At 42.0% G+C, this 27,340-nt stretch overlaps 1 protein-coding gene across 4 annotated transcripts in view; it reads left to right on the top strand.

Annotated features, from left to right (window-relative positions):
- The window catches only part of PLXNA1 (plexin A1), a 246,264-nt gene that overhangs the window by 115,481 nt on the left and 103,443 nt on the right, over positions 1-27,340 (top strand). For all 4 annotated transcript variants that reach the window (XM_069966727.1, XM_069966730.1, XM_069966728.1 and 1 more), the window contains exon 4: positions 14,966-15,106. In XM_069966727.1, the coding sequence (XP_069822828.1) occupies positions 14,966-15,106 (141 nt within the window). The remainder of the gene's footprint in view (positions 1-14,965; positions 15,107-27,340) is intronic.

Below are 27,340 nucleotides of genomic sequence, written 5' to 3'. Positions count from 1 at the left end.
TCATGTCAGCAGGGTGGCTGTCTTATGTCCTTTTAACCCCTTCATGTGTTGGAGAGAACCACCATTAAGAAAATTAAAGAATATATATTAACAAACGTTCACATGATGTCATGCCTTGCTTTTCAGCATCTAGCTGATCTTCAGACAGAGAAATATCATGCCTTATGGTGGCATATAACTGCTATAATACTGCTCCCTATGTACAAGAATATAACCACTATAAGGCTATGTTCACACTGCGTATGTTTCCGTCCGTAGTGCGAACCGCGAATATACGCACGTAGTTTTGAGGTTGATGCGTTCGCTTGAAAGTATATGATATACGCCTGCACAGTGCACACTACGTATGAGCTTACGGCCGGATCCTATACGGCGCCGTGAAAAATGAACAAGACCACTGTTTGAGGACGGAAATGTTGAAACTCACGGCCGTGGATTTCCATGCGGTCCCGTACGAAGTACTTATTTTAGCCAAATAGAACTTGATTTTTCGATCCAAAAGGTTCTGTGTGGTTTACGGGGCTGGGTGAAGATTTCCAAGTAAATGACCTGCCGCAGATCGCTTCGAATCAAGCTAGGGAAGCATAACTGTACTACGGGCGTATTTTCTCGATTCGTACGCATCCGGCCGCATGTCTATTTTTCCAACGCCCGTAGTTTCAGACGAACATGTATGGCGGCGTACGAACTACGGACAGAAACATGCGCAGTGTGAACATAGCCTAATACTGTCCCCAATGTACAAGCATATAACTACTATAATACTGCCCCTATGTACAAAACTATAACTACTATAATACTGCTCCTTTGTACCATAATATAAGTACTATAATACTGCCCCGTAAGTGCAAGCATATAACTGCTATAATACTACCTCTTATGTACAAGAATATAACTACAATAAAACTGCCTTCTTTTTATATGAATATAACTACTATAATACTGCCCCCTATGTACAAGAATATAACTACTATAATACTGCCTCCTATGTACAAGAATATAACTACTATAATACTGCCTCCTATGTACAAGAATATAACTACTATAATACTGCCTCCTATATACAAGAATATAACTACTATAATACTGCCCCCTATGTACAAGAATATAACTACTATAATACTGCCCCCTATGTACAAGAATATAACTACTATAATACTGCCCCCTATGTACAAGAATATAACTACTATAATACTGCCCCCTATGTACAAGAATATAACTACTATAATACTGCCCCCTATGTACAAGAATATAACTACTATAATACTGCCCCCTATGTACAAGAATATAACTACTATAATACTGCCCCCTATGTACAAGAATATAACTACTATAATACTGCCCCCTATGTACAAGAATATAACTACTATAATACTGCCCCCTATGTACAAGAATATAACTACTATAATACTGCCCCCTATGTACAAGAATATAACTACTATAATACTGCCCCCTATGTACAAGAATATAACTACTATAATACTGCCCCCTATGTACAAGAATATAACTACTATAATACTGCCCCCTATGTACAAGAATATAACTACTATAATACGGCCCCCTATGTACAAGAATATAACTACAATAATACTGCCTTCTTTTTATAAGAATATAACTATGCAGAAAAGAGCCTGTGAAGCCTAATCTAAGAGTCTCAAAACACAGGTCTAGCCAGATATTCCCAACAGTAAGGGTCCAGCCAAGGGGTGAGAATGACATATGTGCATATACTGTAAAGATTCACTATTGCAGTGTGTTTAGATTGGGGCGGATAGGGGGTTAATAATTTACAGTTCTTTTATTTCTGACATTGCCTGAATGAGTTCTCTCTGAGGTGGTAATAGGGCTGGAATGGGCACTCTGTAAAGGGGTTGTTGGCCATCAAATATCTTCAAGCCATTAGCTCCAGTAGCCTGAAGTGTCTGTTAAGCGTGGCTTGGAGATATTAGGGCGACATATAAATAGCCCTCGCTGGGCCTGGTCAGCTACTGAGTGCTGTGTTATAGGAAATGATCATTTGTGTTCTCTCGGTAATCGCAGTGTGAAGTAGGATATCGTAACAACATATGAAGGCCCCATTATATCACTGCTGTGTTCACAAGGTGTGATGTAGTGCACAGGTAGCCATGCTTTAGAGTGCATCTCCATGGTCAAGTAAAGCACGGACCTGGTACAAGACTGTTACATCATCTCCCCTTACGGGACTTTTTATGGCAGCCATGTTATATTATACATGGTGATAGAATGGCAGAATATCTGGACCCAGGGCCACTCAGAATGTATACTTGTAATTGTAAAGTAAACTTGTTATTTTGCTGTTGCTGTATTGCACAGCGCTCTGTTCATCAGACTTTGTGACCTCCGCTCACCCTTCACTTTTTGATATTTAGACATATTTACTGCTAGAGGGTGAGAGCGGATCCTTTCCAGCCTCATGTGTTTCATCTGCCAAAGGGAACTTGCTGCTATCAGAAGACTTTCATTCTTCTATCCCTGGAGTGGACATAATTCATGGCCCCACATATAATCTGTTCATAGGCTTTAAATGTGTTATCTTTTTTTTTTTTAATTTAAAGGGGAAGTTGGAAGCATCTAACCTGCTTATATGTCCCTATAGCCCAGCAGGTTGGCAAGTTTCTTACCTTCATCCTCAGCGCTATTTACTTGCTTTTTTGTATTTTATGCTATGAGATTGTTTGGTGCACTGGGGGCAGACTACCTTTCTCAGTGCACCGATCCACCTGATGAATATTCATCCGGCTGGCCTATCCCAATATTCACTAAAAGGGGCGAGCTGGTGCACTATGGGCAGTAGCCCCTTCCCACTGTACCAGACTGCCAAATATATTGATAAATCTACAAAGCACACAAAAATGGCGCTGAGGGCGACTGTAAGAAAAGTACCTTCATCCTTAGCTCCCCATGCACTATAGGGACATATCAGCAGGTTAGATGTTTCTAACCTGTTGATAGTTTTCCTTTTAAAGGGGCTTTTCACCAAAAAGTTTTTTTCTTTCAAATCAACTGGTGCCAGAGATTTGTAATTTACTTTTATTAAAAAAAAAAAAAATCTCAGGCCTTCCAGGACTTATCAGCTGCTGTGTGTCCTGCAGGAAGTGGTGTATTCTCTCCAGTCTGTAGAGCAGAAGAGATTTCCTATAGGCATTTTCAACTGTTCTGAACAGTTCCTGACATGAACAGAGGTGGCAGCAGAGCACACCGTGTCAGAATTTAGAGAATACACCACTTGAATTGAAATAAAAAATTTTGGTGAACAAATCTTTTAAGGTTGTAGCCTCTACCCAATGTAAGCATTGCCTCCCTCCCCCTTCTCATTTATTGGTTTGTGGTTAAAATTTCAGAATGTTAATGGGTGCTATCATTGTGTTGTATGCTGGATTTCATACACCTGCTGTACACATAGAGGCTGCGAATTGACATTGAGATGCCTTGGGAAGAGGGTTGCTGGTGGCAGCATTGTGGAGGCATCTCATGTGACTACATTGTCCTTTATGTTTTGGTTTGAAATGCGTTTCTGTGTTTGGGTCCTTACAAAATCTTGTTGGCTTTTATCTAGCTTATACCGAGGTAGCGTTGTTTTCCTTAACATATGGCGTTCGTGTTCTGCACAATTGTAATTATACTTTGCCACAAGATGGGGGGCACTTGTGTAGACTGTATAAACGTCAGTGATTCCAAGCTGATCAGTGTCTTTCATATTGGGCCACGTCCACGTGTTCCTTTCTTTAATGTTCATTTCCCAGACCATTAATGTTAGAAATCCACTCTCCATGTATTACTCCTATAATGAGCAACAGAAAAAAAACCACAGCAGTCAGGTGGAATTATCCAGGGCCTGACACATCTGTTTGGCACCAATGTAAAATACTAGTTATTTTTATGGGATTTTGCCATAGAGAACAATTACTTTGATTACGGGAGAATCAAGGGCTTCTCATTTCTTTGGACATCTGTCGAGTTAGAGACTTTCCTGGACACTGATCTTTGCCAAGGATGCATTCGGGGAAAGATGTTGTTTTTTTTCCTCCTCATCATAGGTGCCGCTCTGATGTTCCACCTGTTGTTCGCTCGGTATAACCAGAGGCATTTATATGCAGATTAAAAATGAACATATGTTGCTGAAAGAAGTTAAATGGCAAACACGTATCAAAGGCTTTTTTTTTCCTTTTGAGATTGCCTAAATGCTATTTTTGTATTAATGGTGCAATTGATAATTAACGCTTTCTTCTCCATGGACTTGCTCTGTCAGTTCCGGTACCTACATCAAGAACCATTACAGTCTCTTTGGTTTCGTGGTGCCCAATACAAGTTAATGGTCACATAAAATGTTTTTTGTCAAATTAAATTCTGTGAACTGTTAATAGGTTTAGACAAAAGATAAAATAGTTTTTTTTTAATGGTAGTAAGGTGGTAATATTGCCGCATGTGCAGGTGATCTACGGTTGAGGATCATGTGAATATTTATAGGCTGGTGGTTTAGGGTAAATCATTCAGAGAATACTTTTGGTGCCTGTGTGTGTTGTTAATTTTCATATTTTTTTTAAATTTGAGCAACAAGTAGTATCAAGGAGGTGGGGCCTAGAGTTCCCTGAGGTGAACCATATGCCTCGCCTCCTTGACACTATTCATGGCCCAAAAAAGACCATTATTAAAAAAAAAACAAAAAAAAAACACAGGCAACAAAGGTATATCCGGAACAATTTTATTGATATTTATCCTGCAGTTCCACCAGCTCTGTAGGCAGTCAGGGGGTAACAGACTTGTTTTACTGTAAAGCCCACCTAGCTACTGTAAGGGTATGTTCCCACTATGCAGCAAAATTTCAAGCGGTGGCTGACGATGGACTCTGCTTGAAGTTCCCCTCTGCCCCATAAACTCCATGATATTCTCAAACGTCTAACACGTCAGTTCTTTGGGCGGATGGTGGATTTCGTTAGGGTAAAACTCTAACTTCCCTGGACACCAGCAATGATCAATGTCACTGGACATCTTCATGTCAATTTTCCCCCCTTTTTTCCTCTTGCTTTCGTATAGTGACACCTTTCCTTCTAGAGGCCTGTGTTGTGTGTGCACTGAGCGCAGCTGGTGACAGTATAAGTGTCTTGTCGTGGATTTGACTTTCTCCACCTCCTGCTCCACTTCTGCTGCGACTCCTGGCTGTAGAGCTTAGGGAATCGATACACTACTGCGCTAAGCTCGTCTGACAAGGGCTGATCTCCTGGGATTAATGCACTAGGAGTCCTTTCAGCCGGAGCTTACGTGGATGTGCTTATAGCAGCCAGCAGTACGAGACGGTGGGACCTTGTCTTATGGGACTTTACTTCCTTGGCTTGCACTGCTGTACTTCTAAGACAGGGTGACATCCTTATGTCAGACCTGTCACTCTTGTGACCTTGGGAGATTTTCTGTGAAATTACTTATTTTCTTACTGTAATAAAGTCTTGACAATATTTATATGTAACCCATGCAGATGTAGACAACAAGGGGATTATTGGAGTTTATTTTCTCGCAGAAGCTTCTGTGGAGTAGGCTACAGTGCAGTCTTTAGTGGCTTGGATAGACCTTATGATCGCCTACCTAAGTATATCAATACAGTTACAAATGACCAGAGAGCCAGATAAGGGATCACGAGCAGTGTAGCTGGTAAGTATAGACTGCTGCTTGTGATCTAGAAAATGACAACACGGATACTATATATACATATTTATGCTGTCAGTTGCCAGGGCTGCATGAATGATACAAGGATTGTTTATGCAGGCCATTTCCTCAGTTTCTCGTGTTGTACAGAGGCACAGCAAATGAGCCCCCTATATCACTCATCGGCGCTTGTTTGCGGCCCCTACATCTGAGTAATCTCTGTCTAAAAGAACCCTTTGGTAAGGTTGATTGTAAATTCCTTATGTTATTGAAATAGTTGATAAAAATAAAGTTTTTTTGAGCTTTTACCAACTAATGGTGTGCCCATCACTAAGATGGCTCTCTTTCATCTATACTATGCTTTTTCAGAGCTATTCCAGTTCCATTCACCTACAGGTCACCATAAAAGCTACCATGGTGAGACTGTCTTCTGTTGCCCTTAGAGGCTGGAATGTAATCTTCCTTTGGCTGGTGTGACAAATCCACTTTCTGGCCTTAGTTATTTTTTATTGTGCTTTATAACCATTAACTTTCCATAAACTGCATACTTTTGCAGCCGAGTTTCCACACAGTACATTGAGTTTGCCTCTTCCCCACCCGTTGCCCAGTGCTCCTCAGTACTGAATGTGACGCATCTTTCTTATTTTTTGGCTTTGATTTGTGTCTGGAAAGAGTAAATTAAACTTGTAAAAGAAAACACATGACTATGGCAGGGCTGTAGCTTAAATAAACTGTTGTCATGAAATCATGGGGTTTACTTATCTCGGCCATGTGACGACTGAGGAATGTTGGATGTAAATGTCCGCTCTGTCTGCTGTTTTGGCCTGGGGTGGGGGGGACGATCAGCCAAATAAGTCACCCCCTTCAGTGTCTATTCTGCTTCCGCCTGCTCTGACTGGACCTCAAGACAACAGCTGTTCAAAGGAATCCCATCTGTCCTGCAGCTTGTCATAAGGATTTGCTCAAACAGCTGCCCCACAACTGGCTGTGTGACCTGCGCGGCTGTCATTTTCCTGACTAATCCTCCACACCATGTCACCTCCAACAGCTATTCTGTGGGGCACACGCAGAGGACAGCGGCTCACAGAGCCAGGCCACAGTGGGATGTGAAGGCTGAGGCCTGATGAGAGTCCACATATGAGAGCTTGTTATGAATGTATCCCTCTCTATATAGTGCAACATAGTAGTAAATGTATGAAGTAAGCAATGTATAATAATCTGGAAGAAATTGTCCTGTCAGTACAATCCCCTTAAGGCCATGTTACCACCCAGTATTTTGGGAATTTTTATTTTTTGTGTGTTAAATACTGTCTTTCCCCTTTTTAGTTTAGGTCATTTATCTGTCCTTTTTGGACACATTTTGACATGTATTTTAGTCAGTGAACAGCTCAGTGAAAATAGTGTTTTTTTGTTGTTTAGGCAATAGCTTTTGCTACATCCCAAATATGTCTAAAAATACAGCCAAAGAATACAACCACAACATTTTTCAATAAACTGGACAAAAATCAGTTTTTAATTAGTTTTTTTGAGCATTTAATATTTCTCCTTCAGCTTTTCTTGGAAGATGGCAGCTGATCTCTCTGGATTGGTGCACCTTTGTTCCTCCTTTATGGTAGTAAATAAAATATCTCCATTACATTTCTTTATACACTTGTGTGATAAGGGTTTGTGGCCCTTGAAATGTTCATCCGGTCCCATTCAGAACTGCTTCCTGTATGTGTGCCTTAGGACATCTTTTATATACGTGCTTTATCTGTTATACATTTTTTTTATATACATATTACTTTTTCTGCATTCCGGGTTTGTCTCCGACTTTGTTCTTTTCGAGTCGATAATGTAGAATTTTAAAAAGGAACACGCGGGGAGGCTGATGTCCAGTGAAGGGAAAAAATAGAATAACACAGGATAAAAAAAGGAATAAGACTTTGGCCCAAGTAGGTGGAACGGAGCTGTGCTGCTGACACACAAGGCCTCATTCTCTTGTGCTTTTCTCTGGCTGCTCTCGGTCCGTGGAACGGTGAAGGGTTTTTCTGAAAAGGTTGCCGCATGTGTTTGAGGCAGATAAGCCCCTGGCTTTGAAGTGTGGCCACGTTGAGCGCCCGCTCCTGTTGCTGCTGCCAGTCATGGGGAATTAATCACTACCACAGAGAGATAAGAGGCACAGAGTATCGTCACATTCTGAACAAGGGGGGCACCACTATAGCCCCTCCATCCCGTTTTCTTTTTTCTTCGTGTGTGTTTTTTTTTTAAATACAACAACTCCATTGACACACATTCCATACATGGTTATTGGCTTTACCTCTTAAACTTTACAGATCTATCTTTAAAAAATTCTGCAACTGTTCTGTAGACTTTGGCTCACCATTCATGATCTCTGCTACCTCTACATCCAGTGGTGGAAAGCTTTTACAAACATTCTTGGTGCGGAGAGTGTGTTATCCCTGTATCCCATCTTATCCAACCAGCTTGAAAACGACATTGAACTCTTGTGTCTTTGCTCTTTGTTTAATACACTGACCCCAAAATATTCATTAATCTAAATGACCCTTGTACCCATTCACCCCCAGCAGACGTCCGTGCCTCTTTCATAGATGTGCCGAACCATCCCTAAACGGTTCCTCTTAAAAGATGCGTTCTTAATGACAACTATTAATCTCCATCATTTCACTAATCATAATTAACTAGATGCCAGGAGTTTGCAGCACATCCAAATACCAATAAAGTATGACTTATTACAAGATGAGCCAGCCGAATGGGATCTGCCAGGCCCGAGGATGCCGGAACTTGGGATAATCCATATTCAGTATGCAAGGAAGCCAAAAAGATGAGAAAAAAAATTTAGACACAGCACAGTAATATTGTTTCCTGGTTTGCTTCCATATATTGCTTATTGATGGCAGTAGCCTGCGACCTTAAGTGAAATGTTTTTGCTAGCTTTTGAGGATTGCAATGACACTATTGTCCTCAGTTTGTGTTGGGTATTGCAGCTCAGTTCCATTGAAGTGAATGGAGCTGAATTGTAATACTACACTCAACCTGAGGACAGGCATGGCATATTATGGTGCACCCTGGTGTACTTGACATTCAGACCTCTGTGTCCGTGTTTTTTTTTTTTTTTTACCTTGGCTTGCATAAAACAGGCACCAGGTCCTTTTAGTTTCTAGCCAGAGATCAGTTCTTTTTTACACTGACACACATAAGATAGGCAACCTATGGGTTCGTTGGGTGTTTCATGAAAAAAATGCGCTGATGTCAACCATAGCGCTGAAGTAGGCCTATAATACTGCCCTTGTGGCTACAGGTGGTTTTACAAGTAAGGATTATTTTTGGAATGAGGATTACTTCCATCCCTACTTCCCCATAGTCATCAGCTCAGGCTTTCTTCTGTGTAATTTTTCTTTTATCTCTTTGGTGTAATTTGCTTTCTCACTGTAAATACTTGTGTAATTCTCAGGTTCCCATTCGGCAGCCGATGCCGTCCTCCTCCCATCTCTATTATTACTCCACAATATCCTTTGTTCTGTCTTCCTTAGTCTCCATTGACCCACATTTCAGTCCTCAGCTAAGTTACTTGCGTTTAGAAATTTCTTTATTTTCCCTCATTAAAATATGTAATTTGACAGCTGTAGCCAAAGGGTTTCATTGAACATTTTTTTTTTTTTTAGCTCAGATTTATCCTATTTTTTTTTTCGTCTCCCTCGACTGGCGCTTGTTACAGCTCAATTATACAATTACCCCAGAATTCTCATGTAGAAAGATCTCGCAGAAAACAAAAATATATTTTAATAGACATTTTATTCTGTTATCAGCTGTGCCGATCCTCGCCGTAATTGGGAAAACAAACATGTCTGTGGCTGACAGAGGGGGGGAGAGACGTCACCCATCTAATCTGGCGCTGAAATCTTGTTCCCCAGATTAGGACTCATCTCTGTATTCATTTGCAGCGTATATTACTGTGTTTGGTTCTAAATCGGATTGTTTCGTCTCTGCCTGTGAAATTACGGACACTTTTAGGTCAGGTACGTGAGATAAAGGAGAGATTAGGAAGGCAGGACTCCTTATAGCTGGGATTTGCAACCTGTGGCTCTGCAGCTGTTGCAAAACTACAACTGCCAGCATGCTCAGACAACCTTCTAGGCATGCTGGGAGTTGTAGTTTTGCAGCAGCTGAGGAGCCACAGGTTGAAAACCACTGCTTTATGTTCTTCCTCTCTGAAATGGGTGGTAATAGATTGTCTTCAGATCTAAAGCAAATTATTATATACTCAATTCTATTATATAATGTTTTCATATATTTGATCATCGGTGTCACAGCCTAATTTCGTCATGGGGCCTCATGGCACCCATAAAGGAACAAATATTGCCCTGAAACCCACGGATATCTGAAGCTCTCTATTCTTTCCACAAAATCTCCTGAGATTTGATAGATATTTGTGTGTCATGTAATGTGCTCACTTCCTCCCACTTTCACAGCTCATTTCATGTCTAATCACCAATGTGGGCTCTGGGCGACCGCCATCAATCCTACTATCTTTGCTTCCAAATGTTTTCTCCTTACCATGAGTAACACAGTGATTAAATTAGTCTTATTTTTCGTGAGGATTTGGCCACTAGGGGGAAGTATAACACTTACAATATTGATATGATCTATATCATGGCTTGTCAATTTTTATTTTCTAGAGAGAGCAGTAATACCCAGATCTCACTAGACAAACTAAGATAATGCTATGCCAAAATTACAAATATTGTTACAGCCAGGGAGGAGACTGTGCAGCTTGTGAAAAATGCCTCCTCAGCTATACCTCACCAACAGCTACTGTAGGTGACGCTGCTCTAGTGAAGCCTGTCTCACCACTTGAGAAGCGTTGATCTTAAAAGTCCTCTTTGAACTTTGAAAGTTGCTTACAATAAGGGTATGTTCACACTGAGTAATACAGACGGAATTCCACCTGCCTCAGTGTGTCAATGGGATGCCTCTCGCGCCTCCACTCTTTGCCGCTCTCCACTCAAAAGAATTGTCAATTCTTTGAGCAAGGCGCGTGACACACTTAGGGCCCTATTCCACCAGACGATTATCGTTCAGATTATCGTTAAATCATCCGAATCTAAACGATAATCGTTCGGTTGAAATGCAGTTAACGATTAACAACCGAACGAGAAATCGTTGATCGCTTTATAAGACCTGGACCTATTTTTATCATTGCTCGTTCGCAAAACGTTCACAAATCGTTCGCATTGAATAAAACGTCGTTCGGTCGTTCGCAGTAGATAAGAATGCAATAGAGAAGAAAAAACGATCGCAAATACGATCATAAGTAACGATTATCGTTCCATGGAAATGAGTGAACGTTTTCAGGTCTTTCGCAATAGCGGTTGTTTGAGATCGTTAACGATTATGTGAACGATAATCATCCGGTGGAATAGGGCCCTTAGGCAGGCTGGATTTCGCCTGTTTTACTCAATGTGAATGCACCCTTAGCAAAACTTTTGTAGACATGATCATTTTTCCCCACTTGCTTCAAAGTGGGTTTCCCCTTTAAGTGCACAGAAGATTTCACTGCCAAATTTAATTTCCTATTTTTTTTTTCTTCCAGCTGTGAACAATATGTTTCCTGCATTTTTGATCCCCCAACCCTGCCCCCCTCTGAATTGTTGTTCCTGTATTATTGATTTATCTTCCATTTAGGTACAGAGTTATTTCTGCATTTTTGATTTCAGTCCGGTCGCATCTGACATGACTTTACGCTTGCATTGCTTCCTATGTTTACATTACTATTTCTGAAGCCGCCGACTCAGGATTTGACCTAAAGTTACAGGATGGAGACAGTGAAGTAAAAGGTTCCTGCTGCTCACATAGAGGTGGTTGAAGACAGAATGGCCGCCCATACTACTCTCAAGCCTTCCCAGAATTCCAGGCTTTATGCAAAAAGGGGGGTGGGGGGTAGCTATATTAAGCCGGGTAAAGGAAGAAAATATTTAACAATGTAGAAGAGGAGGATTAAAAAATTTATAGTCCATTTTTCTTTGGGAGAAAGCCCTAAGAACATGTTCTTATACTCCCGTTCGGCGTAGAGTTGCCTTTTAAACACCTACAGTATAAGCGTTTCAGATCTGCTGTACTAGGAGAATTGTTATAGCTTCTGGCAGGGATCACACCATACATATGAATCCCTGTTACCCTCCTGTCTCCCTGTAGCTGGCATATGCCCCAGAGAAACATTTCTTATGGAGATCAGCCATGGCTCTATCACATCCTGACTGAACTATAACGTTTGCATGAAAGAATTGAGAATTAAAGGAAATCTCCACATATCACATAATGTCTCACTTAAAGTTGGTTAGTAGTAATACATCCTAAAACTTGTAGAAAGATAATTTCTTTATAGCTGTCCCGTAACACAGCATTTCCTAATGTCATAATCTAAATCCGTCCTACCATGGGTGGAGTTTACTAACCAAATATATATACCTGTGTATGGTATGAAAATAACAAGGGGGTGGAGTTTTGTGGGAAGATGTGTGTAACTGCAAGCTGCTACAATGTGCAAACCAGACTGTTCTGTGAACGTCATATACCTAATAACGTCTTATGCTTGAATATTCTATAACTTCATTTGCTTACGTTCTCCATGTTTCTTTCAATCTGCTTAGGTTTCTCTCCCTTTATTAAGTGCATTTGTTTAGTAAAACTGCCTAAAAGTAATAAGTAATCCTCGGATGATGATATCGGGTGCTGGCACTGAATCAAAGCCGTGCCTCTAATTATACCAGGCCCATGATTTGTTAGCGTGCTGGCATACATTTCCATCCTAATGAGCCAACTATGGGGAGCTGCTGCTCCCAGCTCTAAGCCTTGGGGCAGATGAATGGCCAGAGGCTTCCCAAAAGGGGCTGATGTGGCTGTGAGAGGCCCAAATTATGCCATCTTTATGCCTTCAAGGGTTTCTCTTGGGTCTTCATGCAGCTTCCCATTTATGCTCTGGATAATTTTGCTTTAATTAATCCTTTTTTTTTTTTTTTTTTTTTTTAATACAAATTCTCTAATCTGCCAAAGCATTCTAACCAATGTGACATTCAATTTTCAGGAGAAACCTTGTATTCTCAAATTATACACTAGAGATTTATAAGGGATGGCTACTTTTCTATAGAATAAAAAAAATGCTCAATGACTTTTTATGGTCTTTTTATGGTATTTTTTTATATTTTGCCAACCCCAGTTACTTATTTTAATGCCTTATACACATGTTCCATGTTACACAGAGGAAGGCCTGATGTGGAATTGTGAATACCCTGCTGCCAGCAGCGTATTGATAGATGACACCAAGTGGTGAAGGTGGGGGTGGAGGGACGCCACGTTAGGCCTTCCATGCTGTCCGTGAAACACAGAGCTTGTGTATAAGGTGCTATTGTTATGTTGGTAAATTTTGTGACCTTTGGTGTGCTTGTCAGACAGTGTTTAGAGTAGGCCATAGTTGGGGTCAGGAACACGTGAACACAATATTAAAGCATGTTTTTGATCTCATAACACATACACACACACATTTTCCCCACATATGTATACAATCAGTCATAGTTATTAGTATTAAGGCCAGGACTTCACCGTGTTATATCACAAGTGATCATGTGCAGTTTGTGACCTACAAAACACAGTAATCACTGAACTCAAGGAGAACAGCGAAAAAAATTCCAATGAAGTACTCAATTAAGAGTCTCCACTGATGCCCCCAAAAATTTAAATATGCAAAACAAGAGTCCGTGGAGCCTCAGTTACGAGTCTCAAAACACGGGATAGCCAGATATCTCTAGCCTGTTGCCAACGGGGTGCCTCCATGATGGGGAGAGCACCACACCACCCTGATAAATAACCCCTTAAGTCCCACTCGGTTGCGAGTATTGGAACATAGACAGAGAAACAACAGGGTGGCCCCTTTTGTCAATGTCTAACTCAAGGTGCGAGTATTGCGATCATGACAAGGGCTTGCAAAGGCAGGCTTCCACCCACAGACAGCCGTTTCGGGGTTTTTGCCCCTCGTCAGTGTGGGGTAGGATTCTGGCTAGTTGGGGCAATGAAAAATCAACCAACAAAACACAGTAATCACTGAACTCAAGGAGAACAGCGAAAAAAGAGATATCTGGCTATCCCGTGTTTTGAGACTCGTAACTGAGGCTCCACGGACTCTTGTTTTGCAGTTTGTGACCTGCAATAGTAAATAGGGGTTTAATATGCAAAGGGTTTTGTGTACTTTGCAGCATTGCAGATGTGTTACATTGCTTGTACATGTTAGCCTATAGGAATTCATGACGTGTTTCACAATATATTTTTTTAGGCACATGCCCAACGAATCTTGGCTTAATACACTTGTATTGCTCATTCTGGCCCCTCTTATTCTTACATGCTTTTACCTTTGTAACACTAAAAACCACAAAATGAATAAACCCTCTTTTTTTGTTATTGTGATTTTTGCAATCTTCTGCACCATGTTTGTACTGAAAGATACTTCGGCTTTCCCATGACCACAAAATAGCAAATCATAATCTTAGTAAATTAACTTCACTGGGTAAGGGAATTTCTTCCTCAGACATTTTCACTTAAAAAAAATCCAGTATATGGTACATATGCTCATTATCTGCTATATTTGTCTTTCTGTGTGACCCCTTAGAATTGTTCTCCCATGCGTCCTATCACCCTAGAGACTTGGCCTATACTCTGCTGGAGCATAATGTCACCCTGACGTGCCATACACAGAGCCCTTGTCTACTTAGATCCCAAGCGGGGGCTTCACAGTCTATTGTGTTAATATTTGCTTTTTCTTGTTGCTCGCCTATCTGCCATCCATGTTTAATCATTGTAAAGCCACTTGCAATGGCTTCTGTGCCGCACAATCATTCACGGTGCAGCGATACGCACTTCACGAATGTCAAGTTGCTGCAGCGATTGTAATGTTGTGTTTGCCTAATACTCCATGTGTTTGCCCGTGTCCGTCTAATCTTTTTAATAGCGTTTGGAGTTTATCTGAAGGGCTCAATAGTCTGTTTATCAGCCACTGCTTCCTCCATTGCAATAAACACGACTGCGGCCCTACAGTGATTTGGATTAGCGCAGAGTATTGACCAAGAAACGATGAGCCATGCTCTGGGATCTCACAATCTGTAATTAAACAGTATTGTTCAGAGATTCTCCAAACTAATTAAAACATGTCGGCTTTAACTCTTTCTGTGCCACACTGTGCTACCATTTGACTTGAATTACTGAGGTTTTAAGAGGGTTTGCTAATTCTGTTTTTTTTTTCTCTCCTTTTCCTGTGCAGATCTTGGTGGACTTGACTGGACCTTCCTTTCACACCACACAGCAGTATGAAAATGTCCTCGTCCATGAAGGGAATGCAATCCTGCGGGATTTGGTGCTGAGCCCTGATCGACAGTACATCTATGCTATGACGGAAAAACAGGTACAACTGAGCTATTTTAATGTACGTATGTCTTTCTGAATATCTGAGATGCTGGACTTTTGAAACAGGACCTCATTTATTTAGAAAATGCTTGAAAAGTGGCTGGACTTTCTACTACCACCTGGATGTAGCCTCCCTGTAAGTCCATGCGCCACTTTTTTTTTATTTATTTTTTTATAGAGCCTTGCACTCTTTTGACCCCTAAAACCAAAGGCCTCTGTCCCAGCCTGGTCATTACAGACAATGTGGGTGACCATTCCTTTTGGAGGAGATTCTGGTATTGCTGATAATACATAGTTAAGTTTTAAAGCTCTTTAAAAGAAAACTCTCATCTGCAATTCACATTCTAAACCGCTAACACTGTTATATAGCTGTTAGGTACCAGATGTCTTCCTGACCTATCATATAACTGTGATTCCAGAAAGTAGAAAAAATGCCTTTATCATACAGTAAAAAAAGTCAAAGAGGCTTTCCCAAGCACCTTAAGTGTTGAGGGCTGTAACACCTTGACCTTATATCCCCCCCCCCTTACCTGGGACTCAGCTTCCAGGTGTCAATCAAGCCGAAAGAGAGGAGAAAGGAAACATTCCCTCTTACAGCTATTCGGAAGCTTGAAAAAGCCTTTTTGAGTCTTAGTACTACAGAATAAAAGAATTTCTCTAAATTCTGGAACTGCAGCAGGCTATATGAAAGGTATGATGTGTCTCCTTAATCTAACAGCTGTCTAACAGTGTTAGTAGTTTGAAACATGAATTTCGGCTAACAGGTTTCCTTTAAGCACTGAGAAGCTACTTCAAAAAGTGGTGCTAGAGAGCAACTTTGAATACTTTTTCCAGATGTTTGCCTGGTTTGTAGGACTTCCTACACTAGTTTTTACTCTAACAATATACTTGATAGAAAATGAAAATTTAATCATAGATGAGGTCCAGTGGTTCTGTACCAGGTTTTCCACCTGGTTGACAGCATTGGTTCTGTCAGTGTTTTGGTGCTTACATAAAAAATGGTACATATTGTTGGCTGGTGGCTGCTGTTACATGGGTTTTGTCATCTAGATAGAGCCTTGAAGGCAAAAACTTAACACAATAGCTTTACTAACATAAATGATGATTGGAAAGCTGACACTGCCAGTGGTGGTCATCTATGGCTTCTAAGATAAGGCCCTGTTCCCACTGAGCAAAGGTATTGTCCGCCGCAGAATGCCGTTAGCCTCCCGCTCATAATGGGAGTCTATGGGAGGTGCGCGATCCTGCTCTGTACGCGCTGAAGAATGAACATGTTCATTCTTCAGCGCGGACAGGGCAGGAGCGCGCGCCTCCCATAGACTCCCATTATGAGCGGGAGGCTAACGGCATTCCGCGGCTGACAATTCCGTCGCGGAATTCCGCTACCTTTGCTCAGTGGGAAAGGGGCCTAACCTGGATAAGACTTTGCGGAATATGAACAACTCCGGTTTAGTTAAAGTCCCTCTCATTTTAGTTTTGTAGTCATACAGAATTAGCAGGTAGGTTTATGGTTTTCTCTGGTTTCTGTATGTACTTAAGGTTGACATAAATGATTCCTAATTCTTACAGTCTCTACACAAATGTTCTCAAAAATTCCTCCCATTGTTAGTGTGGTTGAGCACAGACCTGCTAAGCTGTCTTCTTCCCAAGGCTAGTAGGCATGAAGATAAGAGGCCTCTTCAGGTGTCACTCCACATCTCCATAGGCAGCTGAGCAAATTGTGAGGCTGTCGAGCCTTCCCACCACGTTCCTCCACTTCTTCCCTACCTGCTCGAGTTCCCTCTGCTGATTAAAGCCATCTCTAAACTGACAGCTGCCTTCCTGCCTTCCTTCCCAGGGAGCTGTCTCCAGAAAAATGTATATTCTAAGGAGAAAAGTAAGCAAAGTGACAAGGAATTGTCAGCCTAGGTAACGTCATTAAGATGTGAAATGCGCCGTCTGCGTTGGAGGCTGCTTCTTTGGGGTTAGAAAATAGGAGGGTAAGTAGGATTAGATGCAAGAGATGGGGAGAGGGGGGATATCTTCAGGAAACTTTCTCATTGTTATCCATATATGTTTGTCTCTTGTTTGGAGACAAGTTGGGTGACGGCTCCAATCTATCCCTCAGTTCTACTTTTCAAGGCAAATGATGCATTGGAGGGTTTCTTTGCGGGAAGACTAGGGTCCTCCTTCACCATCAGCCTATGTTTCTTCTCTGCCTGGTTCCTTCATCCTTCTACTGTGTGTATAAAGAGGACGTTCTCAGATGTAGAAAACAATATGGATGACAGTTGTGGGGGTGTTCACACCTCAAATTAAACCTCCCTGAGGGGATTCTTCGTTGCTCAGTAGGGTGTCATATAAATAGCCACTAAATGCGGTGCAGATCAGCACCTGAAATCTCATACCTTACTACTTCTGCTATCTGTTATATGGGAATGTGACAATATGTCATGCATATACTCCTACATATCAAGAAAAGGAAAAATGATAGGATAAAATGCAAATATCCTCCTAACCATATGCCACATTCTGCACGTATGTATCAGTTTCTTAAGTTTGAAACAAAGGATTTATTATAAGAAATTAACCAATTTTTTGTTTATTATTGGTCATAATACAAACTTTGCTTAGATGCACCAACACTTACAATCTTCCATAGCTAGCTTTCAGGCTTGACAGCTGCTGGTGTCAGGTTTTCTACACTTTTGACTGTAGCATCTGCCGTAATAGCAAATTAACAGAAAAAAAATAAAAAACTAGAGAGAAGCTTAAAAATAAGTCACAATTTACATGGTTAAGAAATGGGTTTCTCGACATGTATGACGGAAGATTTTACTAAGGCCGAATGTATATAAACCATGAACTGTGATTGACACTTCAAGATCATCAAGAAGGTCTGGAACATTAGGCTCCATAAGGAGGCTTGGTCAGTGATCATGAACTACCACCACGCAATTTAGACCAAGTACAACCATAGATATCTTAGCAAATGCTCAGATAATTGCTTTGGGGCAATGCAGAGCTGGGACAAGCAGCTAAACTGGTCACTCCAGTTAAACTAAAAGGTTGCATTAGGACGGGCTCCCAACTATTTCACCTTCAAATAGGGTGAGAAAAGTGACGTCAAAGTTCAATCATGTGATTTGACTAGGCTTGAAATGACTTCTTCAACTTAAACAAACCATGCAGAGTTCAATGAAAAGATTAGCGCTGCTTAATTTCCATGACCGTTATAAAGGAGTGGAGTAGCTTGGAAGAAGACATTTGTAGACCTTTACGAATGAAAATGAGGTAGTTGTAGAGTTTGGGAACCCATAAACTCCCAAGAAATGGTATTTACTTCCTCCCCCATATTTGTCTACCCCTGTCTGTACTCTCCGCCTCTTCTCTTCCAACCAGTAATGCAAACTGATCCATTAGCCTCATCGTGTAATAAAAGTATAAATCAACAAAATATTCATGACTGTTCAAAAATACCCAAATATTGTAAAGCCAGAACTCCAACCTTCAGGGATAATCCTTCAAAGACTGGGCCCCCGCTGTTTGTGGCTTTATATTATGCTGCGGCAATATAGTTTTGTCTAAAAATAGTTTTAATCCAATAAAAAAGTATCGCTAAATAATGGAAAACATTTTTTCCCCCTCTGTTTTGAAGTGTTATGATTTTTTTTTTTTTACTCTCTTTATCCCTTGTCTGCTCCTGCTTGAACTCTGCCATGCTGTGCGACTATCCCCCTTTGTTAATAAAGTGAAATATTTGATCGGGGGTTACAGTTATCTGGGCAGCGGAGAATGTAATTAAATGCACAGTTGTAAGTGAGCTTGAAGGGCCATGAAGGAATGAAGGATTTTAATCAAACGTAGAAGAGCAATTAATGAAATGCCTGTAACCCTTCCAAGCTGGCTGCTGCTCTCTGGGTCTCCAGCGGCATCCTGTGCCCAGGGTACAATCAGGGGAGGGGGGGGATATGAGAGATTCTTTCATCTCACATGATTCCCTGTGGAATAAGAAAATAGGATTGCTTCTTGGAAGAGGTATTGATCCGGCTATACAGATTTCTTAGATCGTTGCTAATACATCTTTAGTCCACTCTGTGCATTAAATAGAACCACACACGGGAGCGAGAGCTTGTGTCTAGTACCTCCAAATTAAATGAGGATTGTAACAAGTGCGATGTGATTAAGCTACAACCCGGCCTTGTGAATCCACCGAGACCTGTACAGCATGCACGGTGCCCCACTGGCCACTAAAAGAATTTGATAGCATAGTTGTTCTTCCCCTCTCTCTCTCTCTCTCTGTCTCTCTGTCTGTCTGTCTCTCTCTGTCTGTCTTAGTCTCTCTCTCTCTCTCTCTTTCTCTCTCTCTCTCTCTCTATATATATATATATATATATATATATATATATATAATGTAAATTTATGTTTTAAAGCAGGGGTGGGAAACCCATGGCTCGCGAGCCATCTGTGGCTCTTTTAATCGCCACACTTGGCTCACAGTCTGCCAGCACTGCAGTGACAGTATGCGTGCACCACGGCCGGCTGCAGCGGCACCACCAGCAAGCTTCTGCTCCACCGTTGAAAGGGGGTAATTCTCCTGTGAGGGGAATTCCGTTTACAGAGCGGGGTCATGAGTGTAGCATTGCTGGACGCACACACCCAATCAACGTGCGCATGGAGGAGCAAACCGGGCGCTACATAGAGGTCTGCTGGGTGAGGTCTGTTTGGGGGGGCGGGGGGGATGTCGGGTGGGGTAGCGCATGCAGGGATATCAGGCCAAGGCCAGGTGGGATTTTGCTGCTGTTGCTTTGCATGTAACGTGTAGTAGCACAATGTGTGTGATTTTGCTGCTGTTGCTTTGCATGTAACGTGTAGTAGCATAATGTGAGCTGTGCCCACATTAGTACCACTGGGGGGGGGGGGTCAGGTGGGGCAGTGTGTGTGTGTCAGATGGGGTAGTGTGTGTGTGTGTGTGTGGGGGCTCAGGTGGGGAAGTGTGTGTGTGGGGGGTCAGGTGGGGTAGTGTGTGTGGGGGGGGTCAGGTGGGGTAGTGTGTGTGGGGGGGGTCAGGTGCGGTAGTGTGTGTGGGGGGGGCGGGGGGGTCAGGTGGGCTAGTGTGTGTGTGTGTGAGGGGGTCAGGTGGGGTAGTGGGTGTGTGAGGGGGTCAGGTGGGGTAGTGTGTGTGTGGGGCGGGGGGTTAGGTGGGGTAGTGTGTGTGTGTGGGGGGGGTCAGGTGAGTTGTGTGTGTGGGGGATCAGGTGGGGTAGTGTGTGTGTGTGTAGGGGGGGAGAGGTCAGGTGGGGTTGTATGTGTGGGAGACGGGCAGGTTGGGTAGTGTAAGTGTGTGTGTGGGGGGAACTACAAAACAATCAGCAAAACCATGCAGCACCAGTTACATTAATGGTAAAAAGTATGTTATTCATTGGCTTCACTCACTGAGAAGGACCACTCACATGACTATTTAGCTCCAGATGAATAAAAGAGAAGGTACTTTTCCCATTTAACTACATCTTAATCTGACCAGCTCCTCCTACCGTGTAACAGTTAAGTCAGCATTTTTCAACATGACAGTTTTCCCTTTAATAATAATAAATTGCATAATTTCTGGCATTATCTTGTTTCAATATTTTTTTAGAATAGCTTTTGCCGGGCTGGTTTGCAATGTCTGTTTGTTTTATGCTATATAATAAATTACATTTCTCTCCGCCATCTCTTTAAATGAGTTTGTAATTGTTTTCTGTTTAATATGCATTTATTACACATACATATTGCTTTTGAGAAGACACTTTTGCATAATTATCCCCTTTCGTTTGTAGTTTTAATTTGCTGTAAAACGCCATTAACGCCATAGAGAGTAGAAAACCATCTCCTAGCAAATAAAACCCTCCTACATCCACCCTGAAAAATTTACATTAACAATGACCAGATAATGTTCCTATGGGGAGGGGGGTGATAATCACTTCAAAGAATTTCTACAAATCCCCAGTGCTTGTTTCCAAATTCCTGTGAATATCAATTTCTTGGCAAATAATTGAATAAAAAAAGTTTTTAATGCAGTTAGACCCTTGTTGTCTTCTGTATTAACCCTTTGAGGACCAGGCCCAAAATGACCCAGTGGACCGCGCACATTTTAATCTTAGTGTTTCCGTTTTTTCCCTCCTCCCCTTCTAAGAGCTCTAGCACTTTCAGTTTTTTTTTATCTACAAGGCCATGTAAGGGCTTATTTGTTACAGGAATAGTTGTACTGTGTAATGGCGTCATTCATTTTACCATTACATGTATTATGGAATTCCAAATATATTATTTATGAAGATATAAATTGGTGAAATCGCAAAAAAGAATGCAATATGGTAACGTTTGGGGGGTTCCTGTGTCTACGTAATGCACTATATGGTAACAGCGACATGATACTATTATTCTATAGGTCAGCCCGAACACAACCATATGCAGGTTTACACAGATTCTCTAATGTTATATATATTTTTTTTAAATGAAATCCTTTTTTTTGGCAATTAATTATAAATAAAATGGGACTATTGTGACGCTTATAACGGTTTTATTTTTCACCTATGAGGCTGTATGGGGTGTAATTTTTTCCGCCATGATCTCTAGTTTTTATTAATACCATATTTGTGAAGATCAGACGTTTTGATCACTTTTTATAAAAAAAATTTCTATATAATGTAACATAAAATCGGTAATCCGCGCACTTTTTTCCCTCTTTCCGTGTACGCCATTTACCGTTCGCAATGACGCTTGTTATATTTTAATAGATCGGACAATTACGCACGCTACGGTATATTATGTTTATTTGTTTATTTATTTTTATATGTTTTATTTATATAATGGGAAAGGGGGGTGATTTCAACTTTTATTGGGGGAGGGGTTTTGGGGTAGTGTGTTAGTGTTTTTAACTTTTTTTTTTTTTTTTACACATTTGAAGTCCCTTTGGGGGACTTGTACATACATTAGTTTGATTTTTACACTGACCAATGCTATGCCATAGACATAGCATTGATCAGTGTTATCGGCGATCTGCTCATTGAGCCTGCCTGTGCAGGCTCAGTGTAGCAGATCGGCGATCGGACCGCACGTAGGCAGGTGAGATACCTCCGGTGGTCCGTTTTACCGATCGGGTCACTTACACTTAAACGCCGCGGCGTTTAAGGAGTTAATGACACACGGCAGCACGATCGCTGCAGCGTGTCATTACCGGTGAGGTCCCGGCTGCTCACTGCAGCCGGCCCCCACCTCCTATGAAGCGCGCTCCGTTCCGGAGCACGCTTCATAGCGGGAGAAACACCCAGGGCGTACAGTTACGCCCTAAGTCGTCTGGGGACAGACTTCCATGGCGTAACTATACGCCCTGGGTCATCTAGGGGTTAATGAGTGATGTCATCACCACAGCAACCCACTAAGGGGCTATTTGTGTTCCTTTCCAGTGAACCTTTTAAGAAATCACTCTGCATAATGATCCCAAATTTCATGACCTTGAAAAAAGCCTTTTAAGATGATGCCCCCCCCCTCCTTCTTTAAAGTGTCCCTGTCGTTATAACTTTCAAAACCTGAATCAACAGTAGATGTGATATAAAGCAAGTTTGCATTATAAATTCATAATTTTTTCGTTGTTATGCTGTAAAACCAAGCTGTACTTACCAGAAATCCAGGTCCAGTCTCCTGAAGACAGATTTTTAGACTTGTGTTGGTTTAAAAAAACACATGAATTCCGGCCAGTACAGAGAGTCACAGCTCAATGTGTCAATCAGTCACATGACTGCCTTCTCTCTGTGAGCGCTCAGATTGCCTCGGATACACAGGACTTCCTGTTTTCTGACACTTTAATGTTTTTTTTGGAGAGAGAGGGAGTCAGGAAACAGGAAGTGCCGTGTTCTCCATGATAACTAAAAAAAATAACAATGAATGTAAATTGCAAACTTGCTTTATATCACATCTACTGTTATGACAGCATTGGCGTTTTTTTTGCATTGTGGTTGAAAGATTGAAATCTGAGTGAATGTAATTCGGACAGATTGGACTTCAGACTAACTGATCCGTTTGTGCTAGGTGAGATAAGCGGCAATAGAGGTGCCTAGCAGCCGCCTATTCTCAGTCCATAAAGGCCCTATTCCACCAACAGATTTGACGACAGATTATCTGCCAAAGATTTGAAGCCAAACCCAGGAACAGACTATAAGGGCCCTATTCCACAGTAACGATAATCGGCAGAATTGGCCCGATTCGGCCGATTATCGCTTGGTGAAATAGACCGATCAGCCGATGATCGTGTCATCGGCTGATCGTTCATTTAGGGCCAGACCTAAAATAATCGTTCCCCCACCGCGCATCGCTACGGTTGAATAGCGGCGCGCGGCGGGCGACCGACGATTTCAGAAGCGCAGAATCATACATTACCTGCAGGGTTTCTTCTCCGCGCTGTCTTCATCCCCGCGTCCCGCCCGCTCTATCTTCCGAATGGCCGGTCAGCTGCCGGAGCGCTCAGCCAATCACAGGCCGGGACCGCCGCGGCCTGTGATTGGCTGAGTGTGGCCTGTCAGCTGACTGGCCATTCGGAAGATAGAGCGCGCGGGACCCGGGGGTGAAGACAGCGCGGAGAAGAAGCCCTGCAGGTAATGTATGATGCTGCAAGGACATCGGTAACGATGTCCTTGCAGCCCTAGCTCAACGATCATCGGGCTGTAGAATAGGCCCAGTAAACAAGCGGCGATCTAGCAGATCGCCGCTCGTTTACATCGTTGATCGGGCCCTCCTCGGCCCGTGGAATAGGACCCTAAACAGAGAACAGGTCATAAAGGAAAGCCTGAGATTTCAAATCCACCTGTTGGTGGAATAGGGCCTTAAGATGCCAGTTTATGGTTACAGAGTTCAAGAAGATAATTACCAGCTGAATGCTTAAAAGCCATCTTAAGTTTGACCAGTTGTCTTGTCAGGCTGATGTCTGTCTTCTGAGAGAGATGGTACTATACAGATGGTGCTCTGGTTGTATTTGAACTCTGGACCCCAGCACTAACCAGCACTTTTTGCTTTGAGAGCATCAGCTTTCAGTAGATGAGTCAGCACTGTGCCAAATAGAATGATTGCAGAGTGACTTTGATATCTCTTCCTAATGGTGCATCTGAATCCTCACAGTATTTTACAATGCATTTCTCCCTTAAACTTGAAGAAAGCCGGCAGCTACTTGCATCGATCTTAATCTCGGAAATAAACTCCTCTAAAATTCCTTATCTCCCTCCGAGAGCTGCTTGGAAGGGGACCAAATCTGGCGGATTAAGACAGGGATGCGCTTGGAATGGTCCCAACAGCAAACCTGCTCATTGTGGTAGTCTTGCATTGTTCAGATGCCTCTCATATCTTAAATGTTTTTGATCTGGACCAAACTACTGAAGATTTTCTACATTTTTTTCCCTGTTTTCTCAGTCGTGGGTATGTTATGGTTGCTTTGTGATAACTAAAAGACTTGCTTCTTCCTAAGCTTTGCAGATATCTTTGCCAAAAAATTAAGCTCAATAGCCATAACTATCTTAATACTGAACCTCTGAAGTGACCACCACCTCAGCCTAAAGATCTTGGGGTAGTTATGGTGGTCCCCTTGCTTTAGTGCATGGAAAGTGACATAGTAGGAGGAGTATACCTAGTAGGTCACTGCTAAATACCCCATTGCAAAATTCTAACTGAGGTCCAGGTTTGTAGGGATAGATAATGCCCAAGGATAATCTTGAAGAATGTTCTGAGCAGGGACCATTGCCTTACAGATCTTAAGTTATGGTAGGCCATCTTACACATCGGTATAGAGAAGACCTTGAAAGGTTGTGTATCTTTAAATTCCTGGTAGAAAAACTTTTCCAGCTTCCCCCATCCACCTTCTTTCTTCCTGTGGGGCTTTGGGTCTAATCAGGTACCAGAGCTGAACCACATCTGCACATTCCTTAATCCACCGCACTATTGTTTTATGCCCTGTTTAAGATCCTATAAATTCCCCAAAAAACTTGAGATGTAGGCCATATTCTTCACAACTCCTGCATTTTATATAGTAAGTAGGCCATTGCTTCACACAATATCCTTCTTGTACATTCCTTGGTGTAATCCGTCCCCCCACCAGATGACTTCTAAATGGCGTTAAATATATCACTTGCTTCCGACGATGTCACCCAGGTTATTGATCGCTTGCCTTATAATCTCCACTTAACACTCGTCGTATCCAAATCACCAACTCCATCTTCTTGTTCGGCTAGTACATTGGAAAGTAGAGGCTCAGGTGATACAATCCCAGACCAGGTGGTGGCGGGGGGGTATGTCCTTCACATGATAGATTATCTAGCCTACTTTTGTGGACCAATGATGCATTGAATTTGCTTTATCTAGTAAGGTTGAGCTTCCAGCTGTGTGTTCTATTCTTGTAAGCCTCATGCTCTGTTAAATTGTCCTTCTAATGCCCCGCTATTAATGACATCATATTTCATTTTCCTCTGGGTAGGACTCCATGTTCCGCTAATGCCCTGACATGCACAGGAGCGTTGTATGAGTAGATAGGGTCATGTCAGCTGTGTTGTATCTTATTGTATCTTCCACTTTTACAATATTCAAGTTGTAATTCTCATGTAGAGGGCTGCATTCAGGCTAAGTGATAAACCTTGCGTTTGGGGAGTCTAAGAAGACCCCCTTTGGTGGGTTTGCGCCAATATTTTAATTCCAAAAAGCATGCCTAGAGCTACCTATTTAAGAGGAACCCGCTAAATTAACAAACCGGTCCATGAGGAATGTAATTACCTAGCAGCCGGCAGGCAAATATTAATACATTTCCTAAGTACCGATGACTGGGGCTGTATCATAGGAAAGCATCTGCTACTCAACCTTTTTTGTTCCTTAGGAGTTAGGGAAAGAAACAGAGCCTCAAAAGAAAAAAAAAACTACAAAAGAAGGAAAAGGAAAAAGCAGCATTTGGTTACTATGTTCCCTTGGTTTATTGATAGAGCTGGAGGGAGTGTTCCTCTATCACAGAACACACTGATACATTCTAGATTTAATGTAGCGTTTCTTGAAATCGGAAGGAGCTGTGTAAATGGTTATTGTTTAGGTGGTTGAGGTTTTTTTTTCTTTCTGTTCTGCTTTTGCTTGTCTGGTTGTTTTATGATACTAGTCTGTGGTTTGTGTGAGCAGATTCAGATGTCATCATGGATTTTTTTTTTTTTAATTGGGCTTTCTGTTTTGTTGCAAATTCCTAGAGTTTAGTTTTTTGTTTTGTTTTGTGACTTGAAGACTTAAAGGGGCTTTCCAAGAAAAAAAAAGTTGTCTTTGTACACAGAAACAACAGTATTCTTTTTTTTTTTTTTTTTTTTTGCTTTGAGTTTTGTCTGGTACTGCAGTTCATCCACAGAGACTCTGTACCCACAATCTGTACCCCCCAAACCGCTTGTACCTTTTGGATAGCTGCTTTTAATCCAAGATCTATCCTGGGGTCCATTCGGCAGGTGATGTAGTTATAAACAACTTTTAAACTTGCAGCCCTGTGCCAAACGGCTGTGGCCTAGATTGTGTATGCCTTAGTCTGGCACAACCTCTCTGTCCCTCCTCCCCGCCCTCCTCATAATTAGGACTGCTCAAGGCAGATTTTTTACTATTAATCACCTGTGTCAGCATGGCACATGGGCTGGATCGTTAAGGCACCTGTACAATGTGACAGAAGAAAATGTTCCAGTGGCATTCCTAATGATGAAGAGGGTGGGGAAGAGGGACGGAGGGGTGGTACAAAGTTAGGGCACAGATACTCCAAGCAACGGTCGTTTGGCACGGGGCTGCAAGTTTAAAAGTTGTTTTTTAGAACAATATCTGCATCACATGCTGAACAGACCCCAGGACAGATCTTTGATTAAAAGCAGCTATCCAAAGGTGCAAGTGGTTTGGAGGGACAGATTGAGGGTACACAGTTACTTTAACCTCTTAAGGACATATGCCATACCCGTACGGCATATGTCCGCAAGAGGTGTTCAGAGGAGGGCCGCGCTGCTATGTGCAGCCCGGGACCGTGGCTATTAGCAGGAGCGGCCGATCGCCGTTCCCGCTAATTAACACTGTTAGATGCAGTTGTCAAACTTGACAGCTGCATCTAACAGTGTTATTTGCAGCCCATCCCTGGTGTCTAGTGGCGGGATTCCGACTCCGCATTCTATTGCAATGGTCTGCAGCAGACCAAAGCAATAGAGCACCAATCTCATGGATTGGTGCTGTATAATACAGC

Source organism: Dendropsophus ebraccatus, chromosome 4, assembly GCF_027789765.1.
Source record: "Dendropsophus ebraccatus isolate aDenEbr1 chromosome 4, aDenEbr1.pat, whole genome shotgun sequence".
NCBI classification, from domain to species: Eukaryota; Metazoa; Chordata; class Amphibia; order Anura; family Hylidae; genus Dendropsophus; species Dendropsophus ebraccatus.
Note: the sequence above shows the minus strand (reverse complement) of the source record. Positions and strands in the feature narration are given on the sequence as shown.